The following is a 19,749-nucleotide window of genomic DNA, read 5'->3' as shown; positions in this document are numbered from 1 at the left end:
GCAGGTGGTGACCACAGACCACTTCTCAGTTCCTATGCTTCCTGGCTGATGTTTTGGTCATTTTTGAATGCTGGCGGTGCTCTCACTCGTGGTAGCATGAGACGGAGTCTACAACCCACACAAGTGGCTCAGGTAGTGCAGCTCATCCAGGATGGCACATCAATGCGAGCTGTGGCAAGAAGGTTTGCTGTGTCTGTCAGCGTAGTGTCCAGAGCATGGAGGCGCTACCAGGAGACAGGCCAGTACATCAGGAGACGTGGAGGAGGCCGTAGGAGGGCAACAACCCAGCAACAGGACCGCTACCTCCGCCTTTGTGCAAGGAGGAGCACTGCCAGAGCCCTGCAAAATGACCTCCAGCAGGCCACAAATGTGCATGTGCACTGTTTGGCCATAATGCCCATTGTTATGTTTGGAAGAAAAAGGGGGAGGCTTGCAAGCCGAAGAACACCATCCCAACCGTGAAGCACGGGGGTGGCAGCATCATGTTGTGGGGGTGCTTTGCTGCAGGAGGGACTGGTGCACTTCACAAAATAGATGGCATCATGAGGGGGGGGAAATTATGTGGATATATTGAAGCAACATCTCAAGACATCAGTCAGGAAGTTAAAGCTTGGTCGCAAATGGGTCTTCCAAATGGACAATGACCCCAAGCATACTTCCAAAGTTGTGGCAAAATGGCTTAAAGGACAACAAAGTCAAGGTATTGGAGTGGCCATCACAAAGCCCTGACCTCAATCCTATAGAAAATGTGTGGGCAGAACTGAAAAAGCGTGTGCGAGCAAGAAGGCCTACAAACCTGACTCAGTTACACCAGCTTTGTCAGGAGGAATGGGCCAAAATTCACCCAACTTATTGTGGGAAGCTTGTGGAAGGCTACCCGAAACGTTTGACCCAAGTTAAACAATTTAAAGCCAATGCTACCAAATACTAATTGATTGTATGTAAACTTCAGACCCACTGGGAATGTGATGAAAGAAATAAAAGCCGAAATAAATCTCTCTCTACTATTCACATTCTTAAAATAAAGTGGTGATCCTAACTGACCTAAGACAGAGAATTTTTACGAGGATTAAATGCCAGGAATTGCGAAGAACTGAGTTGAAATATATTTGGCTAAGGTGTATGTAAACTTCCGACTGCAACTGTAATTTTCTTCTCCGCAATGAGTCTGGATCCGAGTACCTCCCCGACCCTTCACCAATGCGAACACATTCGGGGCCGACTGATTGGTCCAGAAACTGATGGGTTGGGCCAGAGCCAGAACACACGTGCGGAGGTTTGAAAATTCGTCATTGGCTTTGATACGCTAAACCCCAAACTTCAACTAAATCTGGGGAGAAGTCTGTCCATAATAAAGCACTGCTCTGCCTTCTTAACAACACTATCAACAAGGCAGGTTCTACAGGCCCTAGTTTTGTCGCACCTGGACTACTTTACAGGTTCCACAAATACGGACTTAGGAAAATTACAATTGGCTCAGAACCGGGCAGCACGGCTGGCCCTTAAATGTACACGGAGTGCTAACATTAATAATATGCATGTCAATCTCTCATGGTTCAAAGTAGAGGAGAGATTGACTTCATCACTACTTGTATTGTAAGAACTGTTAAAATGTTGAATGCACCGAGCTGTCTGTTGAAACTACTAGCAAACTGCTCGGACACCCATGCATACCCCACAAGACATGCCACCAGAGGTCTCTTCACAGTTCCAAAGTTCAGAACAGACTATGGGAGGACCACAGTACTACATAGAACCATGACTACATGGAACTCTATTCCACATCAGGTAACTGATGCAAGCAGTATAAGCAGATTTAAAAAACAGATAAATACACCTTATGGAACAGCGGGGACTATGAAGAGACACACACACATAGGAACAGACACAAACATACACATGCTAACACACGCACTCTACACACGTACACATGGATTTTGTGTTGTAGATAAGATGTAGTGGAGTAGTGGCCTGAGGGCACATACTTAAGGTGTTGTGAAAAGTGCAATGAAATGTAATGTCATGTAATATTTGTATATATAGTAGCTGCCTTAAAGGAAAGGTTCACCCATTTTGAATGTTATATTGTTTTTGTGCATCTCTGAGTGATGTTCTATCGATTCCCTGGGCCATTTCATGTTTTCATGTGTATCTGAGTTACTGGCGTTCAAGCAGGCAGAAATGCGTCCGGTATGACGTAGCACCGTGTTATGTCTCTCACTACACTGGAAGTTAATAGGAATATTACGTTTAGATCGTGAAAACATCTATCATACATCTCAGATTTCAATACTGGCTGATGTCATAACTCGGGGAGGATGTCTTCTCTCCAATGAGCCTTTGAACATGTTTTTGCGAAATTCCTACCTCAAGAAATGTGTAATTTAACATTTTTCCTATTTGTCTGCCTCTTTAGTCCAGGGTGCATTGCATAGTGCCGTTGACAGAGATGTTACAGAAAGGAGATAGGAATCCAATGAATGAAGCAACGTATAACGCCCCACCCAGCAGACTGTCGACCAATCGCATTCATGTTGTCATACTGCGTCACGGGGTTGCTAAGCTAATCATCACGCAATCCCTTCTCAAAATCAGTGTATATGTCGAGAAACATGCCTATTTTCCTCTAAAGTACATAATGTCACGATTCCAAAGCTATATGATAGTACAGATAGCAAGTTCATTATTTAAAATCTCTGAAAATATTTGTAATGTTGTACTTCTTGACAAAATTAGTGCTAATGTTGAGTTTTTGAATTGCTCAGAATGCACTGTGCGGGCATCTCCTCAAAAGTATATTTGCCGTTGCCAATGTTTGACTCCACTGTGAGGGACATCAATCTGCAGGTTGAACATGGTGAGATTGATACTGCAGCTTGTTTAGGCGATTTTACAGCTAAATAGCTACGTCACATGCTGATATTGTATTTGGTATTATTGTTTGTAGCTATGTTTGCTAGCTTGCTACATAGCTAGCCAGCCAGCCAATAGAAAGAGCATTGCATTGTGTAGCCGACTTGAGCTTCAACAGATTTCCACAACGATTTCCTTCAAATATACAAATACTCTGATTGGTTAGAGACGATACAATCGCTGATGACTTTGTTTTGTACAACGCCCCTCGTCACCACAAACAACTTCAATGATGGCAGTCTCAGAGTAAAGTGTGTGGCGAATGACAAAGAAGCTAAATCATTTGGTGGGAGTCATCAGGCTAATCGAAGGCAGGCTAAAGGCAATACCTGTTCGGGGGTTAACCTGATGCGCCATCAGTCTCTGTGAATCACAACTATAGGAGCATCACTAGCCGTGTCTGTTCTTTCCCACCACATACGGACACACCGTCCCCGTAGACCAAATCTACACCTCGCCCTGGTCTCAGCCAGTCTGTTGTCATGGAGATGCTGTTTTGTGTTCAACTGTCTGTTTCTGGTTGTGGTTAACAGTGTTGTTGCCCAGCCCAGAGCTAAGGACACTTTCCCATCCACTGACCTCCACTATGTCGCCTCTGGTCCTGGCCTGCTCAGTGATGTTGTCCACAGGAGCCTTGGCTGCAACAGTCTGGGTCTGGGAATCCAAGATGGCCACCCAGTCTCCTCTGTTAGCTTCCAGCCAACCACCTGCAGGAAGAGGTTACATGGCAGAAAACTCAACATATAGAGTTACCTGGGTCAATTACCTGAGTCAATTACCTGGTCAAGTTCAAACATTATGATGTTTGTTTTAGTAGATAAACATAAGTTGTATTTATTTCATTTTATGCAAGCGCATCAATATTCCTATTGATGTAGTACATAGTATATATATGTTCTCAATATGTATTTCTCCCTTACCTTCATCCCAGATCTTTATTCCACTCTCTGGTCTGTTCTCTATTGTCTCCTCTTTGACCAGCTACAGATCAGGCATCCCATCCTCTTTGTCTACTGACTGTAAGAGATAGAGGGAGAGGATCAAGAAATCTGATATGATTTGATTGGGCAATGAGGGATTGCCATGGATACTATGCAAACATCGTCATTGATTTGATTACTTGACACTCTTTAAAAGAATAGTTGGGGATTTTGGCAACTAGCTTTGCTAACTAGCTTAGCACAAAGAATGGAAGTCTTCGGTTACACCAAATCCAGTTTTTGTGCTAAGCTAGTTAGCACTGGCTCGTGAAATTCCCTCTAACTTCCTGGATATTGGACGCAGAGACGTAAAAATGGTATCCACCAGTTCATCTGACTTATCCCTTTAATGGTTTGATAATTCAAAGGCATGGTCCCAGACTTAAGACTAAATTAATCAAGACCTGGGCCCGTATCCACAAAGTGTCTTGGTGTAGGAGTGCTGATATAGGATCTGTCCATACAATCATATTTATTATGAACAGCGATCAGCACTCCTACTCTGAGATACTCTGAGTAAAAGTGCTGATTGAGTATCAGGTCTTATTCATTATGATCTAAAAAGGCAAAACTGATCTTAGATCAGCACTCCTACTCTGAGAGGCTTTCTGGATACAGGCCCTGACCTAATACCATTCAGACAGTAGTTCACAGTGGACTCACCTCACTGAGACTGTGTGTGGTCCTGTGCTGCTCAGCTGGTTCCTCTGTGGGTTCAGGAGGAGGTGTAGTCTGGTTGTCCTCCATGACCATGGTCCCCTCAGGGTTCCCCAGACCCTCCTCACAGCCCTCCTCTTTCACCAGCAGCACCTCTGGACCCTCCTCCTCCTGGAAGAGAGAGGTGATAGACTACAGACATACACTCCCTCAGGTACGTACACAGATAAACACACTTTCAACATGGAGTGTTTACCCATCCCCACTACACTTGAGTCCTATACTGTAGTTACAGAATTACTTCATTGTTGTTAAACCCATCATGGTGGACATAAATATGTTGTTGTGGGTAAATAAGTTAGCTATCATAAGTCAAGTCATACAACCCTGACTAAACTATTTTGAAGTGTACTGTAGGTGTTTCTTAGTGTGTGGGTATGTGTAGGTATATTTAGTAAGTGTATATTGGTTATAAAGCGCTGTTGTGTGTATGAATAGTGTGAGATCAGATCTGATGTACAGTTAATTCGGACCCCTTGACTTTTTCCCCATTTTGTTGTTACAGCTTTATTCTAAAATTGATTAAATCATTATTTCCCTTTCATCAATCTACACACAATACCCCATAATGACAAAGCAAAAACAGGTTGACATTTTTGCAAATGTATTAAACATAAAAAACATTACATTTACATAAGTATTCAGACCCTTTACTCAGTACTTTGTTGAAGCACCTTTGGCAGCCTCGAGACTTCTTGGGTATGCTGCTACAAGCTTGGCACACCTGTATTTGGGGAGTTTCTCCCATTCTTCTCTGCAGATCCTCTCAAGCTCTGTCAGGTTGGATGGGGAGCATCGCTGCACAGCTATTTTCAGGTCTCTCCAGAGATGTTAGATCAGGTTGAAGTCTGGGCACTGGCTGGACTACTCAAGGACATTCGGAGACTTGTTCTGAACGCACTCCCATGTTGTCTTGGCTGTGTGCTTCGGATCATTGTCCTGTTGGAAGGTGAACCTTCGCCCCCAGTCTAAGGTCCGGAGAGCTCTGGAGCAGGTTTTCATCAAGGATCTCTCTTCACTTGCTCCGTTCATCTTACCCTCGATCCTGATTAGTCTCCCAGTCCCTGCCTCTGAAAAACATCCCCACAACATGATGCTGCCACCACCATGCATCACTGTTGGGATGGTGCCAGGTTTCCTCCAAACTTGACGCTTGGCATTCAGGCCAAAGAGTTCAATATTGGTTTCATCAGACCAAAGAATATTGTTTCTCATGGTGTGAGAGTTATTTATGTGCATTTTGGCAAACTCCAAACAGGCTGTCCTGTGCCTTTTACTGAGGAGTGGCTTCCGTCTGGCCACTCTACCATAAAGGCATTATTGGTGGAGCACTGCATAGATGTTTGTCCTTCTGGAAGGTTCTCCCATCTCCACAGAGCAACTCTGGAGCTCTGTCAGAGTGACCATCAGGTTCTTGGTCACCTCCCTGACCAAGGCCCTTCTCCCTTGATTGCTCAGTTTGGCCGGGTGGCCAGCTGTAGGAAGAGTCTTGGTGGTTCCAAACTTCTTCCATTTAAAATGGAGGCCACTGTGTTCTTGGGGACCTTCAATGCTGCAGAAATGTTTTGGTACCCTTCCCCAGATCTGTGCCTCGAGACAATCCCGTCTCTGAGCTTTACGGACAATTCCTTCAACCTCATGACATGGTTTTGCTCTGACATGCACTGTCAAATGTGGGACCTTATATAGACAGGTGTGTGCCTTTCCAAATCATGTCCAATCAATTTAATTTACCACAGGTGGACTCCAATTAAGTTGTTGAAACATCTCAAAGATAACCAATGGAAACAGAATGCACCTGAGCTCAATTGAGTCTCTTAGCAAAGGGTCTGAATACTTATGTAAATGAGGCAATCTTATTTTTTCTAAAAACCTGTTTTCACTTTGTCATTATGGGGTATTGTGTGTAGATTGAGGGGAAAAAATTATGTAATACATTTTAGAATAAGGCTGTAAAGTAACAAATGTGGAAATAGTCAAGGGGTCTGAATACTTTCTGAAAGCACAGTATATTAAAGGAAATGTCAATGAAAGTCAGAATGTAATGTCCCATTTTGTGTTTATTAAACAAAAACCTTTTAAATACACCATATGTAAACCAGACATACAAATGTCTCAACTAAAAATCAGCATTTACTTGATAAACTGCATACATTTTCTCTTTAAAAAGAGTCTTTGGGAAAAAATTAAGTAGTTGAATGAAAGTAATGAAATAGTCATTTGTGAACATCATATAGCCTACACAGTACAAACACAGACTTTTAACAGACTTTTTCGGCTCACACATTTCCATATATCACACAATGTCTGGATGCAATATTCTACCCAGGAATATTAAACACTGAAATCTGTTACTCTCGTTATTACAAATGCATCTGTGGGTCTTTTCTGCAGACAACAAAGAATTATTAATTTGTTCTTTAATGCAGGGTTTGATTTAAAAGTCAGAAGCTATGTTATAGAGTGGAATGTCTTTTCTGCTGGTGTATACCGAGGTAGCTACTTTCTGAGAACCTCTACCAGCAGTGCGTTCAGACAAACGGCGTCTCTCCCGTGTGGACTTTCAAGTGCATCTTCAAATGGTGGTGGCGGGAGAACCTCTTCTCACAATGGGGGCAGCTGTAAGGTTTCTCCCCTGTGTGGACCCTCTGATGCCTCTTCAGGTCACCTGCCTGGGTGAAGCGCATGTGACACTGGGTACAGCTGTAGGGTTTCTCCCCTGTGTGGATCCTCTGGTGGATCTCCACCTTCTGGGAGCAGCTGAAGCCTTTGCTACAGAACATGCAGGGGAACCGTTTTTCTTTACTACCGCCTGATATTGCTCCCCCTCCCCGAGCCTGGGCTCTAGCCCTGTCATTTGAGTTCAATGCCTGATTGAAAAAGACACGGCCGTGTGAATCGGAAGGTGCCATTAACGTAGACACTGGATCGCGATCCCTGAACACGTGTAAAGGGGAGTGGGTCGTAACATTTGGATTTGTCTCTAAGCTTTCCCTGTAGTCTAAGAAGTCACTGGTGTTGCCCTGTGAGTGTCCTTCCCCTAAGTGAGTCTCGTCTACATTCCATGGCAGAGGGGTGTCGCCCTCCACTTTCACCTCATCCACGACTATAACCTCCTCTTTCTTATCTTGGCACCCTTCAGAGTATACACTACTACTATACCGGTTCCATTCCCCTCTAAACAGATCAGTCTGTCTCTCTAAACCCAAGGATATGTTGCCAGGGTCCATCTCTGTAGTGTAAGAACAAGACGGATCATCATCACCACCAGTGTCTAACATGTCACCATCCCCACAGGAATTAACAGGCCTCTGGCTCTGGTGAAATACCGGTAAGTACTCTGAGCCGGGAACAGGAGGACAGCCCAGTGGCCCCTGCCCCAGTCTCTCTGAGTCTGATATTTGTTCAGATCCTGTGTCTAAGAGCCTGTGTGTTACAGTTAAAGTCTTGGTGTCTGCCTCTGAATTGAGGACGGCGTCCGGCCTTCCACTGACCTCCATGATGCTGCGTCGGGTCCTGGGCTGAGATGCAGCGGTGGTGGGGTCCTCTGTGGCTTCATAGGGCGCTCCAGCTGGTCCAGTCTGGATGTCTCTGCTGTGCCGTGGGTTCTCCTCTCCTTCAGATCTCTCCTGCTTGACCCCAGGGCCTGCAGTCTCTGCATCTGCAGACTGACAAAAAGAGAGGAGGTTATTACCAGTACATGAGTGGAATTGGATAACAATGCCATAGGGAAGTCTCCCCTATGGCAGATACATTTGGATGTACATGTAAGCAAGTGAATAGCCGAGGGAAGCCTTTCTGAAACTTGTCACATTTGATGTACTGTAATTTTAACGGAACACTATTGCACTTACCTCTATTACGATAACGTGCTGGGTTGAGGTTCCACTCCCTTCATCTACAGCTATGGGTTCGTCATTTCTCCATGTATTGTGGCCCGCTGGCTTCACAAAGTTCCTGTGGCTTCCAGTGAGATATCCTTCACCTGAGAGAGTGATTGGGTGAAAAGAGGTAGTTAGGTTGGGTGCTGTCAATGCTCACCGCTATATTGACCATTGTACACTACTGAGTTTTGACGCAGTCTAGAATTGGCAAGGATGTAAGTAACAAACACTTCTCACAACTTCTTGCAAGATAACTAAGTTATCAGGGGAATTATTGCATACTATCCAAACACATGTGGTCAGAAGGGAACGGGGCAAAATGTACCTCTTGCCATTCCTCTGTATCGGTCGACGATCTTGACACTACTGGGACGACTGGCGACGACGCGCTCTCGTATTGTCTTCTCTGCGCGCTCCCGTGTCACCTTCAGTTCCAGTAGTTGTAGTTTCCTCCGCAAACCCCTATTTTCTTTCTGGCTTTGAGAAATTTCCAAACGAAACACTGCATAGTCATCGTCTACAAGTTTACAGATCTCTGCCACGGCTGCATTCGCTAGCACCTCCATAATGGAGGCTATTTGAGTGTGAAAAACCATACAGTTAACGTTAGCCATTGTTAGCAGCTAGTTAGCGTCACCTAGATAACATCTATCAACCAAGTCCTGTCTCCAACGCGAATTAAAGACTACTTGGCGTAAGTATGTGATGCTTAGCAGTTAAATTAGTCATATTTTTTGTTCCATTAGGTTAATAAATGTCTAAATAATAACAATAAAAACGCTAACGTGAAAAGTGTTCTCGTGTACTGTTTACTTCCTTTTTAGACTGAAGAGAAAGGATTTCATTGGTTAGCGTCATGGGGCGTGATTAAATGGAACAAGGAGTGCTCTTAGCTGCTCCTTGAAATGCTATTGCTTGCTGCATTACAAATTCATAAAAATAATTTACAGCCATAGTGTATCCACCACTGAAGTATACATAAATACAAATTAACAATCACAACTTTTCATGATCAGTATCCGTGACACTCAGAGCAGACTTTTTTAGAAAGAACAGGGTGTTATCTATAATATATATCTATATATACACAGTACTAGTCAAAGGTTTGGACACACCTACTCATTCCAGGTTTTTCTTTATTTTTACTATTTTCTATATTGTAGAATAATAGTGTACACATCAAAACTATGAAATAACACATATGGAATCCCGTAGTGTTAAACAAATATATATTTGATATTTGATATTCTTCAAAGTGGCCACCCTTTGCCTTGATGACAGCTTTGCACACTCTTGGCATTCTCTCAACCAGCTTCTTGAGGAATGTTTTTCCAACAGCCTTGAAGGAGTTCCCATATATGCTGAGCACTGCTTTTCCTTCACTCTGTGGTCCAACTCATCCCAAACCATCTCAAGTGCAAACTATGTTACAAGAGCTTCTCCGTCCGGAGTAGCCTTGTCAGACATAGGAGTGTCCACAACGGGGAGAAATGTAGCAGTGGGGCTTGAGATGTACACAGGGGATATTTAGGGACCATTCTTCAGCTGACATATATTGTTATCATGTGAAGTGTCTTGGGGTAAAAAGGGTAATTAACCACATACCCCTCATTAACCCTTTTGTTAACTTGTCATTTGAAACAGGCTTGTGTAAATCTGTTTTTAGAGAGACAGTAAATCTAGCCTAGAACAAGAACAGTTGAATATTTACCTGACTGACTAGATGGAATAAAGTCATTTTATTATGCTCTACTCTATCCTTGCTAACATGCTGTTCCTTCTAAACAAGTCTGCTCTCTGCTTAAAAGATACTGATCATAGGAGATTTGATGTGTAATGTAATAAACAGTACCATATTTCAAAAAACAGCTTGCATACTTTTTAAAATTTAACCACACCCTTTGAGCTATGAGCCAATCAATAAGATCCTTTCTTTTCAGTGTAAACGGAAGTGGCTGGGTCCCAGGTAGCCAAAAGGACTTTAAAACCAAGAAGTAATTGATATTCATGCTCCACGAGGTGAGGCCAAAGGTAAGATTAGAGCAATTATGATAGATGTGTGGTAGAAGAGGTGGGACTCAAAACGCCAGCCATAGAAAGGTCGGTGGACCAAGATTCAAATTAGGAAGGAAGAGGTGGTGTTTGCGTTTAGGACATTGTACATTGAACTCGTCCTTATATCTGGTTGGCAAGCATGCAAATGGTTTGTGTACAGAGTGTATGGTTGATGAAACAGTGTGTGTTGATGTAAGTACAAGGCTCTTTTCATTTTCTTAGTAATACAGGATTAGATGGGAGGGTTTATTTTCATGTTTGTTTCTTTCTTTCTTTAGTCTATTAATTTAGTTGTGGTTTACTACACACTCTGTCCAGTACAGTATGTGGCGGAATGTAATTAACGTTTGAGGACCGCAATAATATTATAGAAGTAAACGGAAGTCAACAGTGGTCAAAAACAAATTTTCACGTTAGTGTTTTTATTGTTTAGACGTTTAACACCATATAACTCAATATGACTAATTGAACTACACCGCATTACATACATACCTCAGGTAGTTTAATTTGCGTTGGAGACTGTACTTGGTTGATAGATGTTATCTAGGTAACGCTAGCTAGCTGCTTAGATAACAATGGCTAATTGTATGCTTTTTCACACTCAAATCGCCTCTGTCATGGAGGTGCTGGCAAATGCAGCCGTGGCAGACATCTGTAAACTCGTAGACGACGACTATGCAGTGTTTCGTTTGGAAATAACTCAAAGCCAGAAAGAAAACAGTACATTGCGGAGGAAACTACAGCAACTGGAACTAAAGGTCGCACGGGAGCGCGCAGAGAAGACAATACGAGATCGCGTCCTCGCCAGGCGTCCCAATAGTGTCAAGATCGTCGACCGATACAGAGGAATGGCAAGAGGTACATTTTGCTGAGGCTGCGCGGCCTGGCGACGTTCATAGCTCAGTACCTGTCGCTCCGTCGCGGTTCATATGTAGCTCAGTGCCTGTCGCCCCGTTTCCTTCTGCACATGTGTTCAAATGTGTTAACCAGAATTGGGTCTTGTAAACCAGGATAGTAAGCACTTGCGCAATGACACTATCATATTCTAACCAGAATCTTAATTTACTTAATTTCCTATTATCTACTCAATGAAAGCAATGTGATGCATGTTACATAATACATCGATCAATAAATAGTATATCAAGAATGGTAAGTCTTACATCCTTGTCAATTCTAGCCAGTGTTTGATAAATATGCCGTTGAGCATTGACTGTAGCTAGCCTACGCCTCTTTTCCCCAATCACTCTCCCAGGTGGACATCTCACTGGAGGCCACAGGAGCTTTGTGAAGCCAGCGGGTCACAATACATGGAACCATGGCCACCCAATCACTGTTGAGGGCACAGGAACCTCAACTCAGAACATTATCGTGATAGAGGTTAGTGTAATAGAGAGCAATATTAATGGCATCTTTTTGTATGCACTAACGGAGGCTAACTCCGCCATGGCTCATTGGCCAAAGCCTATGGGGAAATTAATGTTTATTTTTATAAATCCCGAAAATAAGGTCTGGTAAACAAGAGATAGGAGATCTTATGTTTTGTTCTCAGTCTCATCAGCTAACATTGAAGTTAAGCAGTTATGTAATCAAAACAAGTAAAGATAATGTGCTAACATGTAAAAGATAAATAAAATAAAAACTACCTCAACACCTGCCTTTGACGTCTCACTACCTTGTCAGATGGACCCAAAGTTTTTTCATTACATAGTTCGGGAACCGATAAAACGATAAACGTTGTAGAGATATGGTTGCAGCCTGGAGAAAAACAATACACCATCCTTGCATTTTCGTTCGATCTAGTAAAGGCCTCCACAGACTGTATGTATGATTTTAGCTGTCTTATGTGAGCAAATTCTTAGGTCGTAAACGATTTATAGGACGTCTTGGCTTGTTAAGTGTGACGGTCTAGATCTGCCGATTAAGTACCACTACGTGCATTCGTAAGTTTAGAAATGTTTAACCTTTATATTGTGTAGAGTGGGTGGTGTTAAAAGCTGATCCCGGTGACTGACCCTTAGGTACACAATATAATAGTTTGATTTAAGCGTTAACATGCTTTGCAATAAGGATTTCCCTAATCATTTTCATGACATAAATTAAATCGGGCTACCTGGTGAGATTTTTGTGTTAATCAAAATAAACATTCTACCACAGCATCCATGTTATTTTTGCGAAGCCTATTTGATTTTGGACAAAGTTTGTATGTGAGCTATTTCTAAGATGCATACTTTCAGTTTTTCCGAACTCACTACAAGAAAAAGTACGTGAACCCTTTGGAATTACCTGGACTAATGCATAAATTGGTCATATAATTTGATCTGATCTTCATCTAAGTCACAACAAACAGTCTGCATCACCTAATAACACATATTATTGTATTTGTCTTGTCTATATTGAATACATCATTTAAACATTTACAGTGTAGGTTGGAAAAAGTATATGAACCCCTAGGCTAATGACTTCGCCAAAAGCTAATTGGAGTCAGGAGTCAGATAACCTGGAGTCCAATCAATGAGACAGATGAGGTGTCTTTAGCGCTGCCCTGCACTATTTAAAAATAAAAAATAAAAAAAACACAATTTGAGTTTGCTATTCACAAGAAGCATTGCCTGATGTGAACCATGCATCTAACAAACAAGATCTCAGAAGACATAAGATTAAAAGTTGTTGACTTGCATAAAGCTGGAAAGGGTTAACAAAGTATCTCTAAAAGCCTTCATGTTCATCAGTCCACGGTAAGACACATTTTCTATAAATGGAGAAAGTTCAGCACTGTGGCTGTCCTGCAAAGATGACTGCAAGAGCACAGTGCAGAATGCTCAATGAGGGTAAGAAGAATCCTAGAGTGTCAGCTAAAGACTTAGTAATCTCTGGAACATGCTAACATCTCTGTTGATGAGTCTACGATACGTAAAACACTTAACAAGAATGGTGTTCATGGGAGGACACCACAGAAGAAGCCACTGCTGCCCGCTCCCCCCCCCCAAAAAAAAATATGCATGTCTGAAGTTTCGCAAAAGAGCACCTGAATGTTCCACAGCGCTACTGGCAAAATATTCTGTGGACAGATGAAACTACAGTTGAGTTGTTTGGAAGTAACACACAACACTGTGGGGACAAAAAGGCACAGCACACCAACATCAAAACCTCATCACTCAAGTATGGTGGAGGGAGCATCATGTTTTGGGGCTGCCTCAGGACCTGGACAGCTTGCTATCGTTGATGGAAAAATGAATTTGCAAGTTTATCAAGACATTCTGCAGGAGAATGTAAGGCTATCTGACCACCAATTGAAGCTCAACAGAAGTTGGGTGATGCAACAGGACAACGACCCAAAACACAAGTAAATCAACAACAGAATGGCTTCAACAGAAGAAAATACAACTTCTGGCATGTCAGAATCCTGACCTCAACCGGATTGAGATGCTGTGGCGTGACCTCAAGAGAGCGGTTCAAACCAGACATCCCAAGAATATTGCTGAACTGAAACAGTTTTGTATAGAGGAATGGTCCAACGTTCCTCCTGACCATTGTGCAGGTCTGATCCACAACTACAGAAAACGTTTGGTTGAGGTTATTGCTGCCGGGAGGTGTCAACCAGTTATTAAATCGAAGGGTTAACATACTTTTTCCACCCTTCAATAAAGACATAAACGTATAATTATTTGTTATTAGTTTAAGCAGACTGTTTGTCTATTGTTATTACTTGGTGGAAGATCAAATCACATTTTAGGATGAATTTATGCAGAAATCCAAAGGGTTCACGTGCTTTTTCGTGCCACTGTAAGCATAGAGTGAGACTTGCGCTGCTGGCACATGCGCAGATCAAACACACCGCTGCAGTTGACGTAGCCTATGTCGGCTAACGTAGCCAAGCAAGCCAATCACAGAATGTGACGACAGAACTGAACCAAATTATACAATCTGGCCAGGTTGATATCAAGATTTTGGTAACGTATTACCAAACTACTACTGGGATACTTACCTAATTAGAAGCAATTTGAATATCAAACTCAAAAAAATTATAATTACACAATTACTAATTGTGATGGTGACTGTAGCCATTTTGGAGAACCAGAAAAAAAATTATGAAGGTGACACCACCACCACATAATATAATTGATAAGCCCAGAATGTATTCTCAAAAGGTACAACAGGACCTGACACAGTGGAATGGATGGTCTTAAAAAGCAACCATATCCTCTCTTCTGGTCAGTCTGCAGATGCAGAGGCTGCAGATCCTGGGGTCAAGCTGAAGTGGAAGGAAGGAGAGGAGGAACCACACCACAACAGAGACATCCAGACAGTTGGAGTGCTCCCTGTAGCCACGGAGGACCCCACCACCATCCCAGCGCAGCCCTGGACCCAACGCAGCATCATGGAGGTCAGTGGAACGCCGAACGCCGTCCTCAAGTCAGAGACAGACGCTAGACTTTAACTGTAACACACAGGCTCTTACACACAGAATCTGACCACAGATCAGACCCAGAGAGGCTGGGGAGAATGGGCTGTCCTCCTGCTCTCAGCTCAGAATATATACCGGTATTTCACCAGAGCGAGAGGACGGTTAATTCCTGTGGACATGGTGAAGGTGATACGTCAGACACTGGCGGTGATGATCTCTCTTCCTCTTACGCTACAGAGATGGACCCTGGCAACATGTCCTTGGGTTTAGAGACACAGACTGATCTATCTAGAGGGTACTAGAATCAATACAGTAGTAGTGTATACTCTGAAGGGTGCCTAGATAAGAAAGGAGAGGGTCTGGTCGTAGATGTGGAGGGCGACGCTCCTCCCACATGGAATGCAGATCGTCTCCTAGGAGATGGACACTCGTAGGGCAGAGAATTCTTAGATTACAAGGGAAGCTTAGAGACAAATCCAAATGTTGCAACCCACTCCCCTTTACACACATTCAGGGATCGCCACCCAGTGTCCACGTCGATGGGGCTTTCTGATTCACAGGGACACGTCCTTTTCAATCAGGTATTGAACTCAAATGACCAAAGGCTCGGGGAGGGTGAGAAACATCAGGCAATACTAAAGAGAAGCGGTTCCTTTGCATGTTCTGTAACCAAGGCTTCAGCTGTCCCCAAAAGGTGGAAAGGCACCAGAGGATCCACACAGGGGAGAAATCCTTCAGCTGCCCCCAGTGTGAGAAAAGGTTCTCCCGCCAGGATCACCTGAAGATGCACCTGAAGGTCCACATGGGAGAGAGGCCATTCGCCTGTACGCACTGCGGGAAGAGGTTTTCAGAGAGGAGATACCTCAGGATACACCAGCAGAAAAACCATTCCACTCGATAGCTTCTGACGTTTAGATCAAACCCTGCATTAAAGACAAAGATGAATTTATATTGTTGTCACCTGAAAAGATCAACAAATGTATTTGGAATAACCAGAGTAACAGATTTCAGTGTTGAATATTCCTGGGTAGAATATTGCATCCAGACATTGTGAAAAACACTGAATGTATAAAACATTAGGGACACCTGCGCTTTCCATGACACAGCTTTCACCTGGTCAGTCTATGATCCCTTATTGATCTTACCTGTTAAATCAACTTCAAGAAGGATATTTAAATCTTGAGACAACTGAGACATGGATTGTGTATGTGTGCCATTCAGAGTGTGAATGTGGGGTATGGTAGTAAGTGCCAGGCGCACTGGTTTGAGTGTGTCACGCACTGCAATGCTGCTGGGTTTTTCACTCAACAGTTTCCTATGTGTATCAAGAATGGTCCACCACCCAAAGGACATCCAGCCAACTTGACAACTGTAGGAAGCATTGGAGTCAACATGGGCCAGCATCCCTGTGGAACGCTTTTGACACCTTGTAGAGTCCATGTCCTGACAAATTGAGGCTGTTCTGAGGGCAAAAGGGGTGCAACTCAATATTAGGAAGGTGTTCCTTATGTTTTGTACACTCAATGTACAAGGCATATATAAACCTTAAAAGTCTTTCATATTGTGTTTGTACTGTGTAGGATATGATCACAAATTTTCCCAAAACACTTTTAATGAGAAGATGAATGCAGTTTATCAAGCTCTTGCAGATTTTTTTTTTTTGTTGTTGATGTGTGGTTTTCATATGGTGTATTTAACTTGTTTATGTTTAACCACTTCAATTCGTGGAAGTTAGTCAACATGGATAGGGCCAAATTGACATTTAACAGAAAAATTATAAAAAGCATATGCACTACAATGGTAGAAATTGAAAGAACACTTTAGAGTTGATGGGGAAATGTTTTGACCAAAGGTGAAAACACAACAGCTCACCTGACAAGACTGAATCCAAACATTACACTGTTGATTATGTGCATTTGACATTTACTGTACTTTTCATGCCATTTGTCAATAATGAAATCTGAAATTACTCTGGAAACATATGAATATTCATTGACATTTTGGAGTAGGAAAAAGATAAGTAAAAAATGGTTTGAGTGAGGTCTAAGTGGTCACACCTGTCCAGTGTGCACTGTTCCTAAGTCATTTCAATGCACCTTTATGACTCAAGGAAAGAGCCTTCTACTATAAGGTGCTTTTTTATTTATTTTTAGCTCTGCTAACCATGTCATTGAGGAACTGAAGCAAGCACACTTGCAGTTTTTTGTTTGGAACACAGCTCTGCGTCCCCACCATCACACAAAATATAGACCATGGGACTACATTTGAAGTCAGACTAATAGTAGAGAATGATTTATTTCAACTTTAAGTTATTTCATCACATTCCCAGTGGGTCAGAAGTTTGCATACATTCAATTAGTATTGGTAGCATTGCCTTTAAATTGTTTGACTTAGGTCAAACGTGTTGGGTATCCTTCCACAAGCTTCCCACAATAAGTTGGGTGAATATTGGCCCATTCCTCCTGACAGAGCTGGTGTAACTGAGTCAGGTTTGTAGGCCTCCTTGCTCGCACATGCTTTTTCAGTTCTGCCAACAAATTTTCTATAGGATTGAGGTCATGGCTTTGTGATGGCCCCTCCAATACCTTGACTTTGCTGTCCTTAAGCCATTTTGCCACAACTTTGGAAGTATGCTTGGGGTCATTGTCCATTTGGAAGACCCATTTGCGACCAAGCTTGAATTTCCTGACTGATGTCTTGATGTTGCTTCAATATATCCACATAATTTCCTGACTGATGCCATCTATTTTGTTAAGTGCACCAGTGCACGGCTTTTTTATGGAGGTTTTGGAGCAGTGGCTTCTTCCTTGCTGAGCGGCCTTTCAGGTTATGTCGATATAGGACTCGTTTTACTGTGGATATAGATACTTTTGTACCTGTTTCCTCCAGCATCTTCTCTGGGATTGATTTGCACTTTTCGCACCAAGGTACGTTCATCTCTAGATGACAGACCGCTTCTCCTTCATGTGCGGTATGATGGCTGAGTGGTCCCATGGTGTTTATACTTGCGTACTATTGTTTGTACAGATGAACGTGGTACCTTCAGGCGTTTGGAAATTGCTCCCAAGGATGAACCAGACTTGTGGAGGTCTACACTTTTTTTCCTGAGGTCTTGGCTGATTTCCTTTGATTTTTCCCATGATGCCAAGCAAAGAGGCACTGAGTTTGAAGGTAGGCCCTGAAATACATCCACAGGTACATTCCAATTGACTTAGGCTAATTGACATAATTTATCAGAAGCTTCTAAAGCCATGACCTCATTTTCTGGAACTTTCCAAGCTATTTAAAGGCACAGTCAACTAACTTAGTGTATGTAAACTTCTGACCCACTGGAATTGAGATTTAGTGAAATCTGTCTGTAAACAATTGTTGGAAGAATTACTTGTGTCATGCACAAAGTAGATGTCCTAACCGACTTGCCAAAACTATAGTTTGTTCACAAGACACTTGTGGAGTGGTTGAAAAACGTGTTTTAAAGATTCCAACCTAAGTGTATGTAAACTTCCAACTGTATCTGCCATAGGGGAGCTTGTAAGACTTCCCTACAACATTGTTATCCAGTTCAACTCATGTACTGATAATAACCTCTTGTGTTAGTCTGCAGATGCAGAGGCTGCAGGTCCTGGGGTCAAGCTGGAGAAGTCTGAAGGAGAGGAGGACCCACCACACAGCAGAGACATCCAGACTGGATTGGCTGAAGCGCCCCCTGTAGCTACGGAGGACCCTATCATCACCCCAGCGCAGCCTAGGACCCAACGCAGCATGACGGAGGTCAGTGGAACGCCGAACTCCGTCCTCAAGTCAGAGACAGACACAGAGAGTTTAACAGTGCTGGAGCGACTGGACTGTCCTCCTGCTCCCCACTCAAAGTATTTACTTCACGGTAACCTGAGCCCGAGGACGGTTCTGTCCCATCAGGACTCGGGTGACGCGTTACAGACTGGCAATGATCCGTCCTGTTCATATGTTACAGAGAGAGAGATGATACCTGGTGACATGCCTGTGGGCTTAGATACACAGACTAATCCAATGAGAGGGGACTGGAACCAGTACTGTAGTGGTGTATACTCTGAAGAATGCCTAGATAAGAAAGGAGAGGGTCTGGTCATAGATGGCACCTTCCGATTCACACAGACACATCCTTTTCGATCAGGTATTGAACTCAAATGACAGGGCTAGAGCCCAGGCTCAGGGAAGGGGAGCTACATCAGGTAATAGTAAAGAGAAACGGTTCCTCTGCAGTTTCTATAACAAAGGCTTCAGCTACCCCCAGAATGTGGAGATCCACCAGAGGATCCACACAGGGGAAAAACCCTTCAGCTGTACCCAGTGTCAAATGCGCTTCGCCCAGGCTGGCAACCTGAAGATGCACCTGAAGGTCCACATGGGAGAAAGGTCTTCTGACGTTTAGATCAAACCCTGCATTAAAGACAAAGGTGCATTTTCATTGTTGACATAAAATATCCACAGATGCATTTGGAATAACGAGAGTAACAGATTTCAGTGTTAAATATTCCTGGGTAGAATATTGCATCCAGACATTGTGTGATGTATAAGGCATATTTAAGTCTAAAAAGTCTGTTACATATTGTGTTTGTACTGTGTAGGCTATATGATGTTCACAAATGTCTATTTCATTACTTCCACTCAACTACTTAATTTTTTTCACAAGACACATTTTTTAATGAGAGAAATAATGCAGTTTATCAAGTTCATGCAGATTTTTAGTTGAGGTGTGTGGTTTTCATATGGTGTATTTAACACTAGTTCTTGTTTTAATAAACACATAAATGGG

The 19,749-nt window shown here is 42.8% G+C and overlaps 2 protein-coding genes across 2 annotated transcripts; one reads left to right on the top strand and one right to left on the bottom strand.

Moving 5' to 3' along the window:
- Positions 1 to 6,652: 6,652 nt before the first annotated feature.
- On the bottom strand, positions 6,653 to 10,797 carry LOC139577684 (uncharacterized). Its single transcript, XM_071404855.1, has 3 exons — positions 8,820 to 10,797; positions 8,465 to 8,595; positions 6,653 to 8,278 (listed from the first exon to the last, which is right to left on the bottom strand). Exons 1-3 carry the CDS (start codon positions 9,106 to 9,108, stop codon positions 7,142 to 7,144), a joined length of 1,557 nt encoding a protein of 518 aa, XP_071260956.1. The 5' UTR covers positions 9,109 to 10,797; the 3' UTR covers positions 6,653 to 7,141.
- A 219-nt stretch (positions 10,798 to 11,016) lies between these two features.
- On the top strand, positions 11,017 to 19,749 carry LOC139577692 (uncharacterized). The gene is made up of 4 exons (XM_071404870.1): positions 11,017 to 11,407; positions 11,802 to 11,926; positions 14,766 to 14,933; positions 18,552 to 19,749. The coding sequence occupies exons 1-4, from the start codon at positions 11,125 to 11,127 to the stop codon at positions 19,122 to 19,124; spliced, it is 1,149 nt and encodes a 382-aa protein (XP_071260971.1). The 5' UTR covers positions 11,017 to 11,124; the 3' UTR covers positions 19,125 to 19,749.

The sequence above is a fragment of the Salvelinus alpinus genome, chromosome 6 (genome assembly GCF_045679555.1).
Source record: "Salvelinus alpinus chromosome 6, SLU_Salpinus.1, whole genome shotgun sequence".
Classification (NCBI taxonomy): domain Eukaryota; kingdom Metazoa; phylum Chordata; class Actinopteri; order Salmoniformes; family Salmonidae; genus Salvelinus; species Salvelinus alpinus.
Note: the sequence above shows the minus strand (reverse complement) of the source record. Positions and strands in the feature narration are given on the sequence as shown.

What these genes read in the sequence shown, in the direction of transcription:
- LOC139577684 (XM_071404855.1), bottom strand. Translation starts at nt 9,108, where the DNA reads ATGGCTAACGTTAACTGTATGGTTTTTCACACTCAAATAGCCTCCATT. An exon ending in ATACAGAGGAATGGCAAGAG is followed by an intron (nt 8,596 to 8,819) that starts GTACATTTTGCC and finishes TCACTCTCTCAG; the next exon opens with GTGAAGGATATCTCACTGGA. An exon ending in AGCACGTTATCGTAATAGAG is followed by an intron (nt 8,279 to 8,464) that starts GTAAGTGCAATA and finishes TCTTTTTGTCAG; the next exon opens with TCTGCAGATGCAGAGACTGC.
- LOC139577692 (XM_071404870.1), top strand. Translation starts at nt 11,125, where the DNA reads ATGGCTAATTGTATGCTTTTTCACACTCAAATCGCCTCTGTCATGGAG. An exon ending in ATACAGAGGAATGGCAAGAG is followed by an intron (nt 11,408 to 11,801) that starts GTACATTTTGCT and finishes TCACTCTCCCAG; the next exon opens with GTGGACATCTCACTGGAGGC. An exon ending in CCCAACGCAGCATCATGGAG is followed by an intron (nt 14,934 to 18,551) that starts GTCAGTGGAACG and finishes CTCTTGTGTTAG; the next exon opens with TCTGCAGATGCAGAGGCTGC.